At 44.0% G+C, this 18,619-nt stretch overlaps 1 protein-coding gene across 1 annotated transcript in view; it reads right to left on the bottom strand.

Annotated features, from left to right (window-relative positions):
- The window catches only part of LOC137605326 (contactin-associated protein-like 5), a 73,257-nt gene that overhangs the window by 10,997 nt on the left and 43,641 nt on the right, over nucleotides 1-18,619 (bottom strand). Inside the window, exons 13-19 of the mRNA XM_068329904.1 lie at nucleotides 16,082-16,282; nucleotides 11,560-11,716; nucleotides 10,092-10,219; nucleotides 8,548-8,718; nucleotides 7,476-7,694; nucleotides 3,189-3,428; nucleotides 1,238-1,465 (exon numbers count right to left, since the gene is read on the bottom strand). Coding sequence (XP_068186005.1) covers nucleotides 1,238-1,465; nucleotides 3,189-3,428; nucleotides 7,476-7,694; nucleotides 8,548-8,718; nucleotides 10,092-10,219; nucleotides 11,560-11,716; nucleotides 16,082-16,282 — 1,344 coding nt within the window. The remainder of the gene's footprint in view (nucleotides 1-1,237; nucleotides 1,466-3,188; nucleotides 3,429-7,475; nucleotides 7,695-8,547; nucleotides 8,719-10,091; nucleotides 10,220-11,559; nucleotides 11,717-16,081; nucleotides 16,283-18,619) is intronic.

Raw genomic sequence — 18,619 nt, 5'->3', positions numbered from 1 at the left:
ATTCTAACTGTATTTTTATGTAATATAATCCCTATTTGACGCATGTGGAGTAAAAAAAAACAACCAAAAAAACAATTCAGCCTCTGCATGAGGCGTTTCTATGGTGACGTCTCAAAGCACACCCGTAGGGGTGCACCTTGGACGCGTGAACACCAGGGCAGTTGCAACGGCGGTAACCATGGTAACCCACTTTTGTATCCGCAGATTTTTCGTATTTGTGCGGCGGTTTTAGTCGTAATTTGGAATTACGAGAAGACGACGAGAAGTTCACAAAAACCAAGAAAACACAACAATAAAAACCGTACTTTTTTTCAAACGGTAGATTTTTTCTGTATGTGCAACAAAAACTTGACCTGACTTTTCAATAAACTACGGAGGCCCTAAAGGGACAAACACAAACAAACTCTGGCGCTCACAAAAATGCCTGCTGCAGTTTGGCCTGAAATATTTTCACGCAAGATATTTCACTGTTTACACCAGAAACATATTTTTCCTACCCATGTCTTTTTTGTTTTTCAGGGGTTCCAAAGTTTTTGCACCGAAACGCACAAAATAAAACCCCTGAAACTATCGATGGTTGTTTGCATCATTCAAGTTAACCCCCCCCCCCGCAAAAAACAAACAAACAAAAAAACCCCACTCCACTTGCAAATTCTTTTGATTTGATTCCTAAAATAAGAGAAATAAAAATCCTAACATTTCAAAAGGCATCTTTTATGTGTTTTTTTTAATTTCATGAAAAGAGGATTATGTTCTGGATAAAAAATAAAAAAAAAATTCAGAGACCTTAAAAAAAAATCTGATTTATTTCATACTGGTGAAACAAACAGATTTGTTTTTTTGAATAGAACTTTTCTTTGTTGGTTTAGTCGACTGATGAAATTAAAATAATTGGACGTTTAACCCGATTCAGTCGCTGAGCTTCTCGAGCGGAATAACTTTTGAATCCGTCGACAAAAAGCGGAACTAAAAAAGCTTAAAAATATTACATCCATCATTTTTAATCACATCACTGTGATTTACACTGAGGGCTTAAAGCACCTGAAGGCAACACTAATGGATTCGGATATCAAACGCAGCATTTCCGTTGCCATGGTGACTGTACAGCATTGGATCTGACAGGTTTATTGAAGCCCGGATGCTAAACGCACTTCTCTTCTGACTTTATTTAAGTCGTGGTGAAACAGGTCACTTCTCCCTGACGTGACCGCAGGCGATGCGAAAAGCTGCGGCCTACCGTTTTTGGCGAGGACGACGGCGATGTACTGCTGGCTGAAGGTGCTGACGGTCAGCAGCATGGCCGGCCTCTGGGAGGTGACGAAGCTGAAGGCCACGTCCTCCCTGGCCCGGCTGCTGCTCTCGGTGGACACGCTGGAGGCCTGCGAGCTTCTGTTCTGCATCACGGAGAACGGCTCCTGGAAGGTGTAGGTCACCGAGGACTCCACGTCGAAGGACACCGACACCTCTGCAGGGGGGGGGAGGAGAGCGAAGATTTCAGCGCGGGGAGACCTGTTATGTTTTAAAGGAAGATTAAAAAAGGCTAAAACACACCTGAAGGCATGAGCCGCAAAAATCAACACGCCCTGATGAAAAGTGTGTTAAAAAATTTAGTGTCCCTAATGGGTGGAGGGACGGCTGGAGGGAAGATGGTTTTAAATGAAAATCTCCCCAGAAGCGATGCTTTCCTTCAGAGGCGTTTATGCATATGAGGAATTCTCCAGGCGCGTGAGTTTACCATATATCTGCTATTTTTAAAATTTATATATATATATATATATATATATATATATATATATGAAGAAAAATATATAAAAGGCGCATTGGATTATAAGGCACACTATCAGGTTTTGAGAAAATGAGAGGCTTTTAGTTGTGCCTTATAGTGCGGAAAATACTGTATATTATATCTGTGTTGAGTAGAATGTATGGATAACGTCACTGACTGTACGCTTTTATTTATTACATCAAAACCTTGCTGCGGAATTTAGCACCACGTACAGTATGTCTCTCTGTGGAGCATGGATAAGCCACGCCCCTTGCTAGGAGCACCAATCACCAATCACCATGCATAAATCGAAAGGATGACCCTCGTTCTCGTCTTGCAGGATCCGCAACCCGTTCACCGCCCGACCACCTCCAATCAAATCCTCTCACCGGGTGGTTCCTGTCATGAAGACATCCTCATCAGGAGGTGTGTGTGTGTGTGTGTGTGTGTGTGTGTGTGTGTGTGTGTGTGTGTGTGTGTGTGTGTGTGTGTGTGTTCGGGGGTCTCATTTATATCGGAAGCAAGTGATTTGACGATCGCGATCGACTTCCTGCTGGGGGTTTATACCCTTCATCACCAATCAAAAAAGGTCCGTTCTCCCGTTCTGTTGTTCGTCTCTCCTGATTGGAACACTTTCCCACAATGCAACAGCGCGACGGGAGGTGTTGTCGATCGATTGCATCCGGGGCAACGTGAAAACTCCCTGAACAATCAAGCTTTTGTCTTCTTACCTGCGTAAACGACATTGTTTAGTGGGATCGTCTCTACTTCAGGGGGTTTGGGGGTCCAGAACACCCCCACCAGAATACATGTGCTAATAGCAAACCAGCACAGCTAGCAGCACCTCAACCAACCGCAGAAAAAAACAACAACCTCCAATCACGCTTTTTGATTCTGACGTGTCACTTCCTCCTGCAGAGGCGTGGAGTTTTCCATCTAGTGGTGACACATCTGACAAAAAAAACAAAAACATGTGCCAGCATCCCTTTGTGATAAAACAAATATCTTTCCGAGCGGCGGCCGGATTATCCGCTTCCAGGCGAGGGTGCAGCTTTCATATTTCCCACACGGAGCAAGAGGAAACTGTAAACGCTCGCGCTCGCTGCAGCCAGAATCCTAATCTCCAGCCTTCTGGGTTTCCTGGACGTGGAGTTTGGCGCTGGTCGGGCGCAGCTCCGTCGGTTTCTGCGGTCGGTTTTGTGATCGCATGCTGCAGGAGATAATTTGGTCTAATGCATTTTAAATGATCTTGGAGTCTGGACTCAAGACAAGTATTAATTGCCTCTTGCAGTTCTTGCATTTTTATTGAAGTGCTGTAATGGAATAACCTTGACTTGATTGATTATTTGTCCATCGCCATCACCATAAATCTATCAGAGGAATTGCATTAAGTGTGGAGGTATTGCTGGTGATCAGCACTCACCTTGGTTACAGGTGGACCCCCCGTAGGCCGACTGCGAGCAGTCGCACACGTAGCCGTTGCTCTTCTCGATGCACCTCCCCCTGTTGTGGCAGAGGCTGCTGGAGCCGCTGCAGTAACCGGGGCAACCGGAGCTCACGCCCGGCGTCATCTTGGCGCGCTCCTCCAGGTCGAAGCTCACGCCGTTGATGGTCAGGGTCCTGATGCAGCCCAGGAAGCCTCTCTGCTGGGACGCCGTTCCTCCTGGGGAGACAATCGGCCGTTAGTCACAGCTGAACGCTCGAGGGGTGTTTCAAGAAGATCGCTAGCCGAGAATTTTACGGCAAACATTTACTTAATTTCCCCGGCTCTGAGGATGTAAATCCTGAATTATACGAAATACAGTGGTACCTCTACTTAGGAACGTCTCTACGTACGAAATTTTCAAGTTACAAAACGCCTCTACAGGAAAATATTGCCTCTCGTTACGAAAGAAATTTCAGGATACGAAAGGTAAAAATACAGTGTGGGCTGATTCTCACAGGTTCCTGAACGCAACATTCTTATAGCTGCTTTGCCATTGGCTATTACCTAGCAACTTGGCATCCCATTGGCTAAGAGTGACCTCTGTGTGTAGCTAGATCGGTGTCTATGCACTGTCCTCGTCATTCGGCCCTCGACCCGTGAGGTGTTCTGATAGTTTTACGTAAATATATTAACTTTTAGAATATTCACTATTGTTACATGTTTTGATTAATTTTTATGCTTTATAAAACATTTATGTCTGAATTTTTGGGGGCTTGGAACGGATTAGGGCATTTGCATGGAAAACGCGTTTCTACTAACAAAATTTTCTACTTAAGAAATTTCTTCCAGAACCAATTAATTTGGTAAGTAGACGTACCGCTGTAGACAAACATTTCCAACAGATGGTTTTTATGAGACATATAGAAACTACATTTTACATTCAGTGACGTTTACGTCCGCCCAGCCGTAATGCAAACCAGCTAAACTTGATGAACTTTGGTTGAACTGCGCGTCTTCAAATATGGATGTCGATACAGCGAAGCTAGCTACGCTAAAACCCCGACGTTTCACTTACATTTTCAACCTGGCTGCACAGATTTCACTTGAAATAAGTGTCCTCAAGTTCAGCGTCCGGTCAAAAGTGACGTGTGGTACCAATCCGAATGTGATCTGACCTTTGACCCTTTTTGAATGTAAAAAAAAAAAAAGAAAAAAAAGAAAAAGGAAACATTGCCGCCTTGCATTCCCCCGAGAAAATCCCTCGAGTCGTCGAGCAGATATCTGATCCACCCGGAACGGGACGCGCGACACGAAGAAACAAACGCCCCCCCCCCCGTCAGAGATGTCGCCGGCTCTTGACACGCTGACAGATGGTAATTTATGCTCCATAGAGGTGGAACAGATGCATCCCGCTGTATTTTGCCTATAATTTATGGTAGATGATAACCCCGTTCTCACTGTTAGTCCCACTACATCCTAAAGTGTCTCAGATGACAGGCGGCATTCATCCTGTCACATTTAACGTGTCTAAAACGAGTTAAAGCAGCTTTTTTTAACCCTAAAAACAAAAAATAAATTTTTTAAACATTTTTTTTAACCAATCTATCCAGATAATCTTGTAATCTGGATGATCTGCCTTCTTTTTGAACTCCAACCCATCAAAGAGCAGAAGGAAGTTGCTCCTCGTAATGAATAAATAAATGAGAGACTCCTGCTTGTGCAGCTTTAACCACGTAAAGCCATTATGTTCTCCCAGCGTACGCTGGATCAAAGCACCGTGCAGGGAAATCGTTGTTTCAATGCCTTTTATAGACGCTAAGAACGCTGTTAGCCACAGAGTTTATCAGCCATATTTTATTTGTGCGCCGTGCGATTAAGCAGTGTATTATTTTTCTTTTCAAACATCAATAAAAATGTTTTTTTCCGCATTACAAAATCTAATTAAAAGCTATTTTTTATTTATTTATTTATTTATTTTTATCGTCTGCCGTTTCCGAACGAGTCGTCGGTTGTAAAATAACGTCCGTTTTATGAGCGCTGCTCTTATGAAAGTTGTTTCTTTTCATTAAAACTTTTAAGAAAACGTTTAAAGGAACGTTAACGGCACCTTTGTACCTTCTGAACAAAACAATTAAAACTCCAGCTAATGACACATTCCTCTCCAGGTCCGCAGAGGATTATCGCTTCCATTTGTCACTTCGCTCCGATAAATTATTCCTTAAAGTAAATGATCCTTTAAGTGCATGAAGTGAGGCCTAAAATTGAGAAGACATGAAAGAAACACACTTTTTTTTTAATGGTGTCTCCGTCCCTTCCAGAGGGACGGTGTATTATTAAAGAGACATTAAAATGTCAGAGGGGAGGAAGAGAAGAAAGAAGGCAGCCGTGTTCCTGCGACACGGCAATAATGAAAATATAATAAAATACATTCGTTCTTTGCAGAAGCTCACAGGACAGGTTGGGCTTTTTTCACGTCTGTATTAGCACAAAGCTCGAGAGGACAAATGTGAGTGTAAGTGTTATTGTTAGCTGTAACGACTTGTCTTCATGGTGAACAGATATCTTTGTGTCGGAAGAGACGAGGGACACAAATACAGATGGAGCTCTCTGGAAGAAGGAATTTTGGCGCAAAATGAGCTTTTCCATGAGACGATGCATTCAAGGCCGGCTGGGAGAGAAGGAATGATTAGCGCAACCAATACCTCCCTCAGAACCCCGGCACGTATAGATTGCAAATGTTGACTCTGAGTCTCTCCAGTAAAGCTGCGCTGATCCATATTTTTATATGAGCGGGGTGGATAGCGGAGTGTGCCGTGAATCGGGTTGCCCCTGGCGATAAACCCACAGAACATTATCTGCAGCTCTCAGCTCCACAGAGGGTTCCACTCCCGCTCATTGTTCTCCTTTTAATTGCTCGCAGAAATGTTTTTCGTTCGCTCTCATCACCGGCAACTCGTTTACGTCAGCAGGAAACGGATCGCAGAGACCCGGGACCGGAACCGAGCAACGAACCCAGAACCCCCCGTCAGAGAGGAGAGTTCAACTGTCTGTCCGTCCATCATCTCTCCTTCTCTCTATCTATTCTCCTTTTTCAAATGGTGACTATTATTATTACTATAATATTATTATTACAGTATTTTCTTCACTATAAGGCGCACTGGACTATAGGACACACCTTCAATGAATGGCTTATTTAAAGTTTTTTTTAAAATATATAAGGTGCACTGGATTATAAGGCGCAATGTCGGCTTTTGAGAAAATTAGGCTATAAGGCTGTTAGGTGCGCCTTATAGTGCGGAAAATATTGTACGTCATTGTTCTTCAACTCCTTTCTTAATTAATTAAAATTAATTAATTATTTTCTTTATCAACAACTGTTATTACATCACCACTATTAAATTATTATATTAGTTATTGTGAAAATTATAGGAATAATATTATTATTTAAAATAGTTATTGTTTATTATTATTATTATCATTATTATTATTATTGTTATTATTATTATTATTATTATTATTATTATTATTATTATTATTATTATTATTATTATTAGTAGTAGTAGTAGTAGTAGTATTAGTATTAGTATTATTATTATTAAGCGGCCGTAGAAAGCAGGTGTCCTACAGCCTACAGGTCACGGGTCTGCTGGAGCCTATCCCAGCTGGCTACTGGTGAAAGGCAGGGTACACCCCAGTTGAGACGCCAAGTCACCTCAGCTGCATGTTTCTAGACGAGAACCCGGAGAGAACAAACAAACAAACAAACAAACTCCACACAGGAAGGACTCAAACCCCTCCTGGTACTACTAGTAGTACTACTAGTAGTACTATTCCGTACTGTTCTGCCCTTCATGTCTTTGCTGATAGCATTTCACAGATATTTTGCGTCGTTGAGTCTATAAAACCTTGTTCACCCTTTGACCCCTCATTGTCGCCGCTGCCATTCAGCGCCGCCTGGCTGGAAAAGCCCGACTCCAGCTGTTCAGTATATAACGTTCAATTCTTCAAAGAGCCTTTTCTCGCCTGGGGCAAGTATTAATGTCAAGGCCGGCCATCGTATTAACATCTTTAGCAGCAGGTGAAATAAAAACACCAGAATCTGGCCGAGAATCTCACTGATATCGAAGGAGTGAATCACGCTGGGGTGGGATCAGAGCGGCGATCTGCATACAGAACAACACGGCTAGGCTAACTGCTAACGGCGGGAAAACTCAGGAGGTGGAGCCCCAAAACAGAGCCATTAAAAAAAAATATATAAAAAAAAATAAAACAAAACGAACGAACCTACGAACAGCTGGCTGTTGAGCCGGAGGCGGGGGTGTCCGTCTGCCGGCGCCTCCAGCACGCGGAGGGGGAGGAGGTCCACCTGCAGCGACGCCTCCTTGACGTTGCGCTCCGCCCTCACGTAGTGCCACTGTCGATCGTTCAGGGGGAGGTGGGACTTCACCGACAAGATCACCGGACCGTTCCCCACATCAAAGGAGAACGTCACCACGGATGGAGCTGGGAACACACACACACACACACACACACACACACACACACACACACACACACACACACACACACACACACACACACACACACACACAACAGGTCAGACTGAATGCGATATGAGCGTCTCTGTGGCTTCTCTGTTCTCTCTTTCTGATGCAACGCGATACAACGCTGCTGGGAAAAACGTGACGACCTGAATAGATTTATGAGGGAGCTCGGCTGACAGCTCGTCAATATTTCACCGTTCCTCTGATGCTGCAGTAATACATGATGGCCTCCAGTATCCTCCGAGAGAAAACACTGTAATCAACAGTTCCACCTTTTTATTCTTCTTCTTTCCTTTCCACTAACTCAGAGGATTATTAAACGAATCCATCGTTTGATAAGTACGAGCTCATCTCCCTGCAATCCTAAATACCGTCACTCTTTTTTTTATTGGCGTTCGTGTAAACAAGTCGATTTTTTTTTTTTTTTTGGTCTTATTTCAACCCATTTTATCTTCGCCGTTGTTGCGTTAAATCTGCGATGAAGCCTGGTCGTTTTATCCGTCTGTCGACTTCATTAATGATTTCGGCTTCCGCTGCGATTTTTTTTTTTTTTTTTCAAACGTCTCCCGCGACGACGCGGCGTCGCTTTCGACTGTGTCATTAGGATTACATCACGCTGTGCCGACCTGCCAGCCCACTTCTCCGGGAAATTAAACTGTCAACTACAGTACAGCCAGCTTTTCTATCAGGAAACATCCCTGACAGCTTTTGTGGGCGCTCTTATGTACCGACGCTCTTCATTTTGCATCCCTGCGTTGGTGTCCTTGTTGTGAGTGTTGCCTTTGATTACGTCGGTCGGAAAGTCAACTCACAGCTGAGCTCCACTCGGATGAAGTCCTTGAGGCCCAGGTTCTCCAAGAACACTCCGGAAGGAGCGCCCGTCTTGAAGTAGAAGGAGATATCGGAGGAGAGCTCGGCCTGCAGGGTGGGGAAGTAGAGGTAGGACGACTCCTGGTAGAAGGACGCCGCGTTCCAAATGGACTCTGAAAGCCAAGAAGAGGTGATTTACAGCCTGATTTGTGCTCCTGCTTCAATTTTGTAAGAATAAAACACAAGAAAAGGAAAGATTTGATGAGATTTGACATCTGATCCGGAAGCTTTTCCACCTCAAAAGGTTTTTCCCGACGGAATAATAGCATTGCTTCCTCTCGATTTGCGGAATCGGACGCCGTTGTTTTGTTTTAATGCTCCGATTTCCATCAATAGCTGCTTTTCAAACAGCTCTTCCATTTTCAGCCACCTTTTGTAGGGAAAGGTCCTCGGTGTGTGACGACGGGGTTTTTAATGATAATTCAAATAAATCTGTTTGTAATGCAAAAGATTTTTTCTTTCTTTTTTTTAAACTGCAGGCACAAAAGGGCAGCTTGATGGAAATCATCCTGCTGAGTGGTCGGAATCGGTTTCTGTGTCTTCACAGCTATTCATACCTGCTGTAATTAATTTAATCTCATTTCCATAACACACTCATCCCCTCATTATGTAACCGTCCAGATTATGGTAATGTCTCATAACGCGTAAACCCCCCCCCCCTCCCCCACCTCATCAGTCATTAAAAGTAGGTTTTTTCTGTTGAAACGCATTTCCTGGTGACGCATTCGATGTCTTCAGGAAATGTATATTTCTGTTTGACCACGATTGATGCATTAAAGGAGCAGTTCAACCAAAAAAAAAAAAAAAAAGCCCGATCTACTCAAGCGACCTGAAGCAGATGGGGACTACTTTTCCGCCGTATCCCTGCACCGGCGCGAGAGCCGATACCTGGAAGGTGTGTCGCCAACAACAGAGCGAGCTTTGCAGGAGTCGCAGAAGAAAACAAACGCCTCCGGCAGTCACAGCGTCGCACTTTGAATCTTCCTGTGAGCGCCGAGACTAATGGAGATCACAAGTTCTCGCTGATCTCGCCTGGCGTTCCGAGCTCGTGCGCCGCCTCCTACAAGAGCGCACCTTGACGCTTTCATCTCCACCACGATTTCAGCTGAAAATAACGTCTTTTTCAACCCCGGTTTTGGGATCTCGGGGGGGGGGGGTCTCTGGAGGCTTGGATTTTTCATTTCACGTTGGTTTTTAATTGTTTTTTTTTGCGATTTTAAAATGAGTCCCCATCTTCTCCACCTTTGTGGGAATGCTGCTACGCCGCGACGCTTTGTGGGCGAGCAGATAATGACTCAATGTTCATTTTTGGGCGTCCGCCGCCAGACTTGAAACAGATGAAGTTTTAATCCTTGGTCCAACACACGGAGAATAAACACACCATCTGAGCACAGTTTGTGTGTGCTCCAGACTAAACCTGGGAATCAAGGCCTCCATCTGCAACCAAATCTGTCACAGTAGCTTCAACAGTGAGGTGATCACCTACTGTCTCCATAACAACGCAGAGGGCCGATGTGGTAGACGGCCTGCGAGCCCGTTCTGTTGGTGTCTCCAATCACTATCTGGCTCAGCGGTAGGTGGTCTTTGTAGGAGAGGACTCCCGTGTCATTAGCCCTGTGGCAGACAAAAAGAAATAAATAGCAACACGGAGCCCCTCCAGGCTGGATGCCTTAATGGGGGTCCAGATAAAGGCGCCCATTCTTCTGCATTAGCGCACAACGCAGAGTAAACACATTAAAAAGGGAGCGATCTATCACGTCGCAGACAACTGCCGCTAGGAAATATGCAAACGGAGCTGAATTGGGGAAGAAGCTTTTTGTGAGAGGATTAACATACCAGGAACAAATGAACTGGGAGCCGCTGCTATAGGGAACCCATAACGGAGCCTGGGTTTCATCATTCAGGTGATTTGTTCGATCATAAGTGTGATGTAACGTCGGTGATGTGATTAATCTCTTCGGATTAAACGCCGCCGGTTGAAGACGGATGCAGATTAATGGAGGAAAACATTCAATTCTGGATTCTCGAGCGTTTGCAGCGACTTTATTAGGGAGTATTGGTACCGGCTAATCAATGAATGGACTGATGTGTCACTACAGACTTTTTTTATGGGTGGAACGGCCACATCAAGGTGGTAGATTATGGATATCCCATCATTATAAGGTCATTGATGGTATTCTTCTGGCATTTATTCTTTAATCTCATTAAATAATCAGGAATAAGAGACTTCTGCTTCCTCAGGATCACGGGACGCCCACGTAAAAGCGATTGACTCGTCTGACGACGCCTGATTTTGCCCTTCAGGATCTCTCCCGCTGCTGTCAGGGAGGATTCATCGCCCAACATTACAGCTAAATGAGCAGCAGGACCGCTGGAGCGCAGTCGCCCGTGAAGTTGGAGCCGCGCTAGGCTTGTCCTTAAAGGTCCGATCTGAATGTTATCTCCCGACAGGAAGCTCATGGATTGAAGTTCAGCGTGACGCCCTGATCGATAACGGGAACTCCTCCACCTGTTCCCAGAACGCCGCCGCGCTCCTCCTGATCGCCGATAAAGTTCTAGGTAATAAGAACGAAACTACATTTTGCTTTTCTTGTTATCTCTGGATAAGAAAGCGTTGTTTTTTTTTTTTTCCTCTCAAGATAACAAATTAATTAACTCACAATCTCCAGATAATGGCATTGTAAAATTAATTGCAAGGGCTAAATGGCTTCTGTATCATTTACATTTGAAACCAGATCGGGATCGGAGTGGGTTGGTCGTGCTACGCTTGGGTAAAGTGAGCTAACGCTAATACAGTTCAATACAGGGGGGGGTTTCAGGAGGGGGATGGATGAATCGGATGTCATTCTGCAGCGAGGCGTTGATGCTCTTCTGAAGCGATATCTCTTTCAGTAAAAAAAAAAAAAATCCATTTCAAGACATTCAAGAACAAACTTCGGTTGGGCACGATTTACCACGCGTCGGTGTCGGCGTCGCAGTTGCAGAAGTAGTTCATGTCGATGCAGTTCTCCTCCAGGCTGCAGGAACACTGCTGGACGCCGGGCAGGAAGCCCCCCCAGTAGCTCCGCCGCTCTCCCTCCCGGTCCAGCCACCAGGACAGCGGACTGCCATCTGGAAAGACGGATCAGACAGTCAGCGACCGCTGGAGCGGCGCCAGCACAACTAGGTCAAGGTCGACGGTTCATATTTTGGAGGGTTGCATTGTTTTGTCGTCGCCGGCTTTGTCTTAAAATGTAGAAAGAATAAACGTTAGAGCGGTGGAAGGAGGAAGGAACGAGAGCTGCCATGGAAACCCTGCAGGATGCAGACAAAATGTCATTTTCAACGTCTTCCTGGTGGAACTGAAATCGTTTGCAACACAAGGTAGCGTTAGCACAATGCTAATCTGCCAAAACCTTGGAGGAAAACCTTCCATTCAAGATCAACACGTTGGATTCAATGTAAAGACAAGCAAACATTGGTTTTTGAACGCTTTAGACATCGAACAAAATTTGAAAAGTCGAATGGGAAACAAACGCCTTTTTCTCGCCGCCAAGCGAGAAAAGTCAAGACAAAATGTAACGGTAATGTGCTTTTTATTTTAGTTTACTGTATTCAATAATTTTTCACTTAATTTGCGTTCCATTGCCTATTGTACGAGTTATGGTACCGTAAACTTCTGTCAAAAAGACGACGGTAACTCGTACCTTAGGCTAACCTGATTACATCGATGTTTTTTCTTTCTTTCTCATGTTTGCATCTTTCTTTTACATTTCTTTGATATGTTTCATTTCTGTACAATTTGATATATAAATGACATCATGAAATAACATATTATGTTGAAAAAAGGTAGTTTTCTAGCGCCTTGGAACGGACCATTTACTTTATTTGTAATGGGAAAAATGTATTTGGAATTCAAACAAATCGGTATTCGAACAGCCTTCCAGAACAAATTCTAAATATCACAATCATGCTAAAGCAATCTAAATGGATGCAATAGCTCCTCGTGAACGTGTGATTTGTCAAAGAAATAACATATGGACGGAAAGACGGACAGACGGCGAGAAAGCTTCATCATTATATATTATTTATATCAGAATTATACCCCAGGGGCTTTCACTTCCTTCACGATAAATCCCCTAAATGTACGTCTTTCTTCACGTTGGCTGTTTTTTTTTTTGTTTCTTTTCCTCTCGCTTGCATAAATTCATTTATTTTGATTCTCTGCTGGCGTTTCCTGACACATTGTGTGCGACTGTCAATGAAGCGATGGCAAAGCCGTAAAGCTACAAGTCATTACCTCCTCTGTGGGGTTAAGTGGTCCGGCTTCAATCATCCGTCACACAACGTGACCCTGCATTGCAGATGAGACCGGCAAACAAGGAAAAGCCCATTAAACTATGTGTCACAATACATAATCAAGTGTCACATGCTATGCTGTTTCCCTCTCACCCGGCATAAATTATAGACGCATTAGGCAGGGGGTTTATGCATGGATACACGTGTCATATTGGTCAAAGACCGGGTGTAAGACAGCAGACAATATCCCATCTCAATCAATTCACTCTGTTTGCCCATGTGAAATTCTGCTCTTGTGTAGATAACACGCCTGGTAATCTTCTCTAAACAGCGGCTGATGGCCTTGTTACAGTCCCGCGGTAGGACAAATGTCCAACAGCGTCAAAAACGGGAATGAAAAGAACCGACGTGGGCTTCGGCAAACCCAACCCAACGGTGGAAATTAACCCGTTATTGTGTTGGAACCTCCACCTCGTTTCCTTAAACTCTCTTTCCTCCTCCTCTTCACCCTGTTCTGCCGCCTTTTGAAACTCTATTCAGACGCCAAACAGGTACACAAATAACAAAAGGCAACAATCAATACTTCCTGGAGGAGAGTTGAGTCTCTCTCCTCCAAATTGGCTCGATATTGGCCGGACTTGTTGACAGTCGGGAAGCAAATGCATCTTCGCGGATATGAGCGAGGACCGACATCTTGACAGCTACTTGGTGATACGGCCGCTCGAGGCCGAGATGTTTATTACATCTGCGGTTGTGGAGGAGTCGGTAATGCGGCGTGACACTCGCTCGAAACTCCGGTCCGAAGCAATTTGAGACGGGTACATTAAGCTGAATGAGAGGTGGAGGCGGAGCAGGAGGACGTCTGGACCATGAAAACTAGGATTGGGTACAGTAATCCCTCGTTACTTGCGGTTAATTTTCCCACACTTCTATAGACTGTTTAATACAGTTTTGTATTAAAGAGAAGTGCTTCATTAGAATCTAGCTTTGTAATCTTCGATGAAATTTGATTCATTCTTGAGTTTACGTTTTGAAATTTCCCCGTAAAGGAAAATTTTCTGGATCACCAAAAACCGGCATGTTATTTGTCAGGGATGTTATGGTCATTTTTGTCCGAGCATTTTAAACGTAATCCAGATTGTGTAAATTCCTTGAGGGAAACCAAGGTCGCTCCTTGAGCCACGCCCTAACACCTTACAAAATAAAATCATTAAATTGTGTTGAAACTGTCTGAGAATCCCGCAACCAAATGGACAAACCAACAAACCAACGATTGAAAAACTTGTTCATCTTGTCGCTTCGTTGAAAGAATGGATTCTCTCCAAACCTGAATATTAGTCTGTCCCTTGATTGATGCTCATAGCTCTTCAGTTCCAAATAAAATAACCTCTCCTGGTTCCACAGGCCAACATCCTTCTCGTTTTTCTTTTGCAGGAACCGCAACCGTTCAGAACAGCCAGGCGGGCAAAGACGAGCGTGTTTCTGCTTTAATGAAGGTTTTCTAAATGCCAAGCCGCCTCAGGTAGCCTGACCAGACAGGTGTGTTGTATCAACACCAGCAAAACAAAGCAGGGCAAAAAATAAGACTGAAAACAAAGAGCAGGAAGGGCATTACGCTGCTACGGTAAATATTCACTGTCACGCTGAAAGTCCTCAGTCCGCTGAGGAAACTTGATTCATTACAGGTGTAAAAAAAGCCAGCTTTTAATAATGCACACGAGACTCCATTTGGACACCATTACAAACACATTAAATGAGCGAACATCTGTGAAATAAGCGGCATAATTCTGACAGGAAACATGAGTTACACAACCCAACTCCACAACTGGAGGTGAACTTCAAAAGTTCTTGGCACATGTCTGCATCTGTGGTCCCAGTAGGCGTCTTCCACCAGCTGTGGTTGTTGTTTCTCCCTCCCTATAAATTAGCGTGGTAAGTGCAATGTTGTCTAATAATTAATTTGAATAAGCTGCAAAGTATGTTCCCCGTCAAAAGTGACATTATTCGTGTCTACATGCTCGGGAAAATGAGACGCGAAGAGACATTTTCCTTTTTCACACAAGAGTCATCTGCACTCAAACGACCAAGGCCACCGCGGAAACATCCTCCGTGTGTCTTGGTGTTCACGCAGCTATAAAATTGCCTGTGTTCCTTTTCTCTTTGATGGCGGGTGCAATAATGAACTTGTTTTCCCTTGCATGCCGCCGAGGGAATGAACGGGCAGAATCTGGGGCTTCATGAATGTTTCATGATTTAGGAGCTCACGTTGTTTGGGCCACTGTAGGTGCCAGAGAAGTTTTGAGGTGAGCGAGCAGCAAATTATTGCGGATTTCATGTTATTGTGAGGAAACAACTGGAAGCAGGAGGTAGGTGGCCAATTCCAGAGACAGAGAGAGAGACTTTCAGCTCCAAAACAAGACTAAACCTCAGTTGGCGAAGTCCAGCACCAGCCATAGTCTTCAGGACTGCCTTTCCTGGTAGAGGACTTTGTAACCAAATTACAGTTCAACTGCGGCTCAAGGGCCAAAGATGTAGGTAGAAAGTAAGCCTCAAACAAACCAGCATGTGTGTCTAAATGTGATTATATAAAAATAAAAGACTACATCATATCGCTTTACGTCAGCAGCAGAGTCATTTTAAACTAAAGACTACCAAACAAACACGAGGCTTTGAGGAACTGGTGGAAGGCTAGCATCAAAACAACAACAAAAATCTATCTACCTATAGGAAGGTATAAAGAACAGGCAAGATCAAGATCACCAAAGACTAGAGAGCACAAAACACAAGCTAATAAGACACAGGGTGAAACTAATCAGCAGTCCCAGACGTGGGAAGAACTCAGACAGGAAGTGTAAAATTAAAGATGAAGCTTCAGACATCGAAGATAACAAAGGAATAAACGGCAGTCTTTCATGAAACGATCAGATATGAAATTCCTGAAGCTTTCCTTCAGTTTGAACTACCTCCAATTAAACACTTCTTATTTCAGCACATCATTAATCAGGTTATATGGCTTGAAAAAGGCGTCGCTATCCAACTATTTACACAGAATATGGACCAGACTGAGTGTCAAAATGACCAGCTTGTGTTTGGGTTTGTTATCTATTAAACCACGACCTCTCAGAAACACAAATCAGCTTTTAAGTTGTTGTTTTTTTGGCTTAAATTCAATCAAGCTTAAGTCAAAATTAGGCTCACCTTTGTTGTTAAAGAGGCGGGACCTCTTGCAGTTGTAAACCACTTCCTGTTGGCACTGCTCCGACCCGGACACGATGGCGCGGAGCTGCTCCGCCGAGGCGCTGTAGTTCAGCGACATGACGTGAGGCTTGTTGACGGAGGAACCCTGGACGGTAACCGCCGCTGGGATGTTGTGAGACAACACCGTCCACACCTTCTCCTCTAAACGGAGAAGAATCGCGAATCTGTTAGCCTCAAAAAAACACCTCTAAATAAAAGTTGTGAGCACAAACTCGTCAACACCACAACTTTTATCATCCAGCTGTTCTCACCTGCTACAACTGTGTCATGAAGTGAAGATGAAGGTAAGGCCCAATGTTAGCACTACATCTTGTGCGTTAGTGTCCACACAGCCATTAAAACATTTGACATCCAGGGGCTGACAAAACATTAGCATTTCTAAGTTTAGCTCATCGGGAGCAGTTGACTGGGATGTGTTGGGACTGTTTCATAGCGAGGGGAAAATTTCAAAACAAGTCAATTAAAGATTAAATGCAAGAAATACCAAAAATAAATAAATAAAAAGCTTTCATGTAATAGAACTATTATTCTTTGTTATTCTTTCTTTGGATCTCCATTAGCTCCCGCCGAGCGGTTGTTCTGCTTCCCTGGGTATGTTTAAAAAAATCAAATTAAATACCAGAAATAAAGACGTGCAGTTTATTTGTGGACATGATCTGATGTGAATGTGTTTATAATGAAAAAAATTACGGAATATCGTAAATATGTATTTTAGTTTAGCTTCCACAGTTAGCCACGATAGCATTGACACACATCCCTGGTATGAAGGGAACAACCGGAGAACGAGCCTGGTTTATGCATAAGAATCCGTAATCCAAACAAATAGTTAAGCCCAAAGCTACTTTTTAAAGTTCACAAGCAAAGATTAATGAGCTGATAAAAATATGTAATATTACAGGTGTTTTGATTTATCTTGTTGCTATGACCCATTTGAGTGTCACTTTTTTTTTTTTTTACCGCTCTCAGCGCCGTTCATTAGCGAGTCAGTGTTGCTGGCATTTCTGCTGACATTTTACAAGTCTGAGTGGTTTTGCATGACCAGGAGACGAGCGAACGCACGTCGTTCCGAGCAACGATCCTCCAGAAGACAAGGAAAAAAAAAAAGTTCCCGGAATCTCATCTCGGCAGCATCTCCCAACTCTTGAGCAAATTTCATACATTTAAATGCAAAAGGCACCCGAGGGTTTGTAGAATAAAATGAGAAATGAGATGAGGAATCCCTCCGTTTCCATTAGTGGGTTTTGTGTTTACTTGGCGTTAAGAGAAAATCCCTTCCCACTTTGTGATTATTCACATCAGGTTGTCAGGCTTAGTGTTATTTACATTGCTAATAGATTCTTTAATTGAGGTAAAGTTGAGGTATATATGCGCCGCATTATTCCAAATTTTTGAGGGGGAATCTGGAAACACGAGGTGCCAGAGCCAGACGGCGAGAAGTGTCGGCGTAGCATCACGGGATGTTAACCTTGTCGAGGACAAAGACGCCCGGGAAGTTGTGACGGCTCCGTCGTGAAAACTGTCTCCACAGTGTCAAAACTTAAACCAATGTGTTTTGTCCCGCGTGTCTAGAAGACTGTGGATCAGGTTGTGTCCCCCCCCCCCACACCTCTCCCTGTTGGAAGTCACATCTCAGGTGATTCCTGCCAACGCCGAGACGGCGGGCGTGACGGCGTGACAAGGGAAGTCAGGGTCTCAGAGGATAGTCCATTTCAAGCGGACGACGAGGGGATAGTTTAGCAGGATAATCTGGACTACCAACGATGATTAGAGTTGCTATCAGGTGATAATCTGACATCTGATTCATGGTCCCCAGGAGATGAACCCCAATCCCCTAGCCCTACCAGTCTGTTCCTATGTAGGGTAGTGTGTCCCATTTCTTTAGGGAATGGAGATCGCACTCCAAAAGAAGCCATGGAAGACAAATCCCAGAATGCTTTGCTAACTGATGCAACGTCAATGAAAGATCTGGTACCTAAATTTGAAAAACTTTCCCAAATAATCAGAAAATATGTTAAAAATTCACAGGAATATCTGATTGGTGGAGCAAATTTTGGTGGGTAAGTTGGGAGGGGCTTTGGAGAAGGTGGAGTCAGGGTTAAAAAAGAGTCACATAGCTCTGACTATTCAATCGAGTCCGAAACCACGAGTCTTGCAGAAGAAAATGTGGACCTAATGAGCAGACCGCTGTGGCGCCAATGGAGAGACATCCTGGACACTTTTCATCCACGGTTCAAAATGTCAGTCTTGCACACATAATTTAATGGCAAGCTGCCATGAAATTCACCTAATGAGGCCGTGCTCCAATGCAAATTGTTTCCTCCAGAGGCCAATAATGAGGTTTTAGACTTGTAAGCTTGTTACGTCCTTCTCTTGTCGTGACACTTTTTTAATTTAAAACGCTTCAACTTCTAACGATTCCGGCCAAACCTGAAAAGTACGAGACGCTTCTTGTTGGTGGCCAACGCCCGCGCCCGGGTG

The sequence above is a fragment of the Antennarius striatus genome, chromosome 12 (genome assembly GCF_040054535.1).
Source record: "Antennarius striatus isolate MH-2024 chromosome 12, ASM4005453v1, whole genome shotgun sequence".
Taxonomy (NCBI): Eukaryota; Metazoa; Chordata; class Actinopteri; order Lophiiformes; family Antennariidae; genus Antennarius; species Antennarius striatus.
Note: the sequence above shows the minus strand (reverse complement) of the source record. Positions and strands in the feature narration are given on the sequence as shown.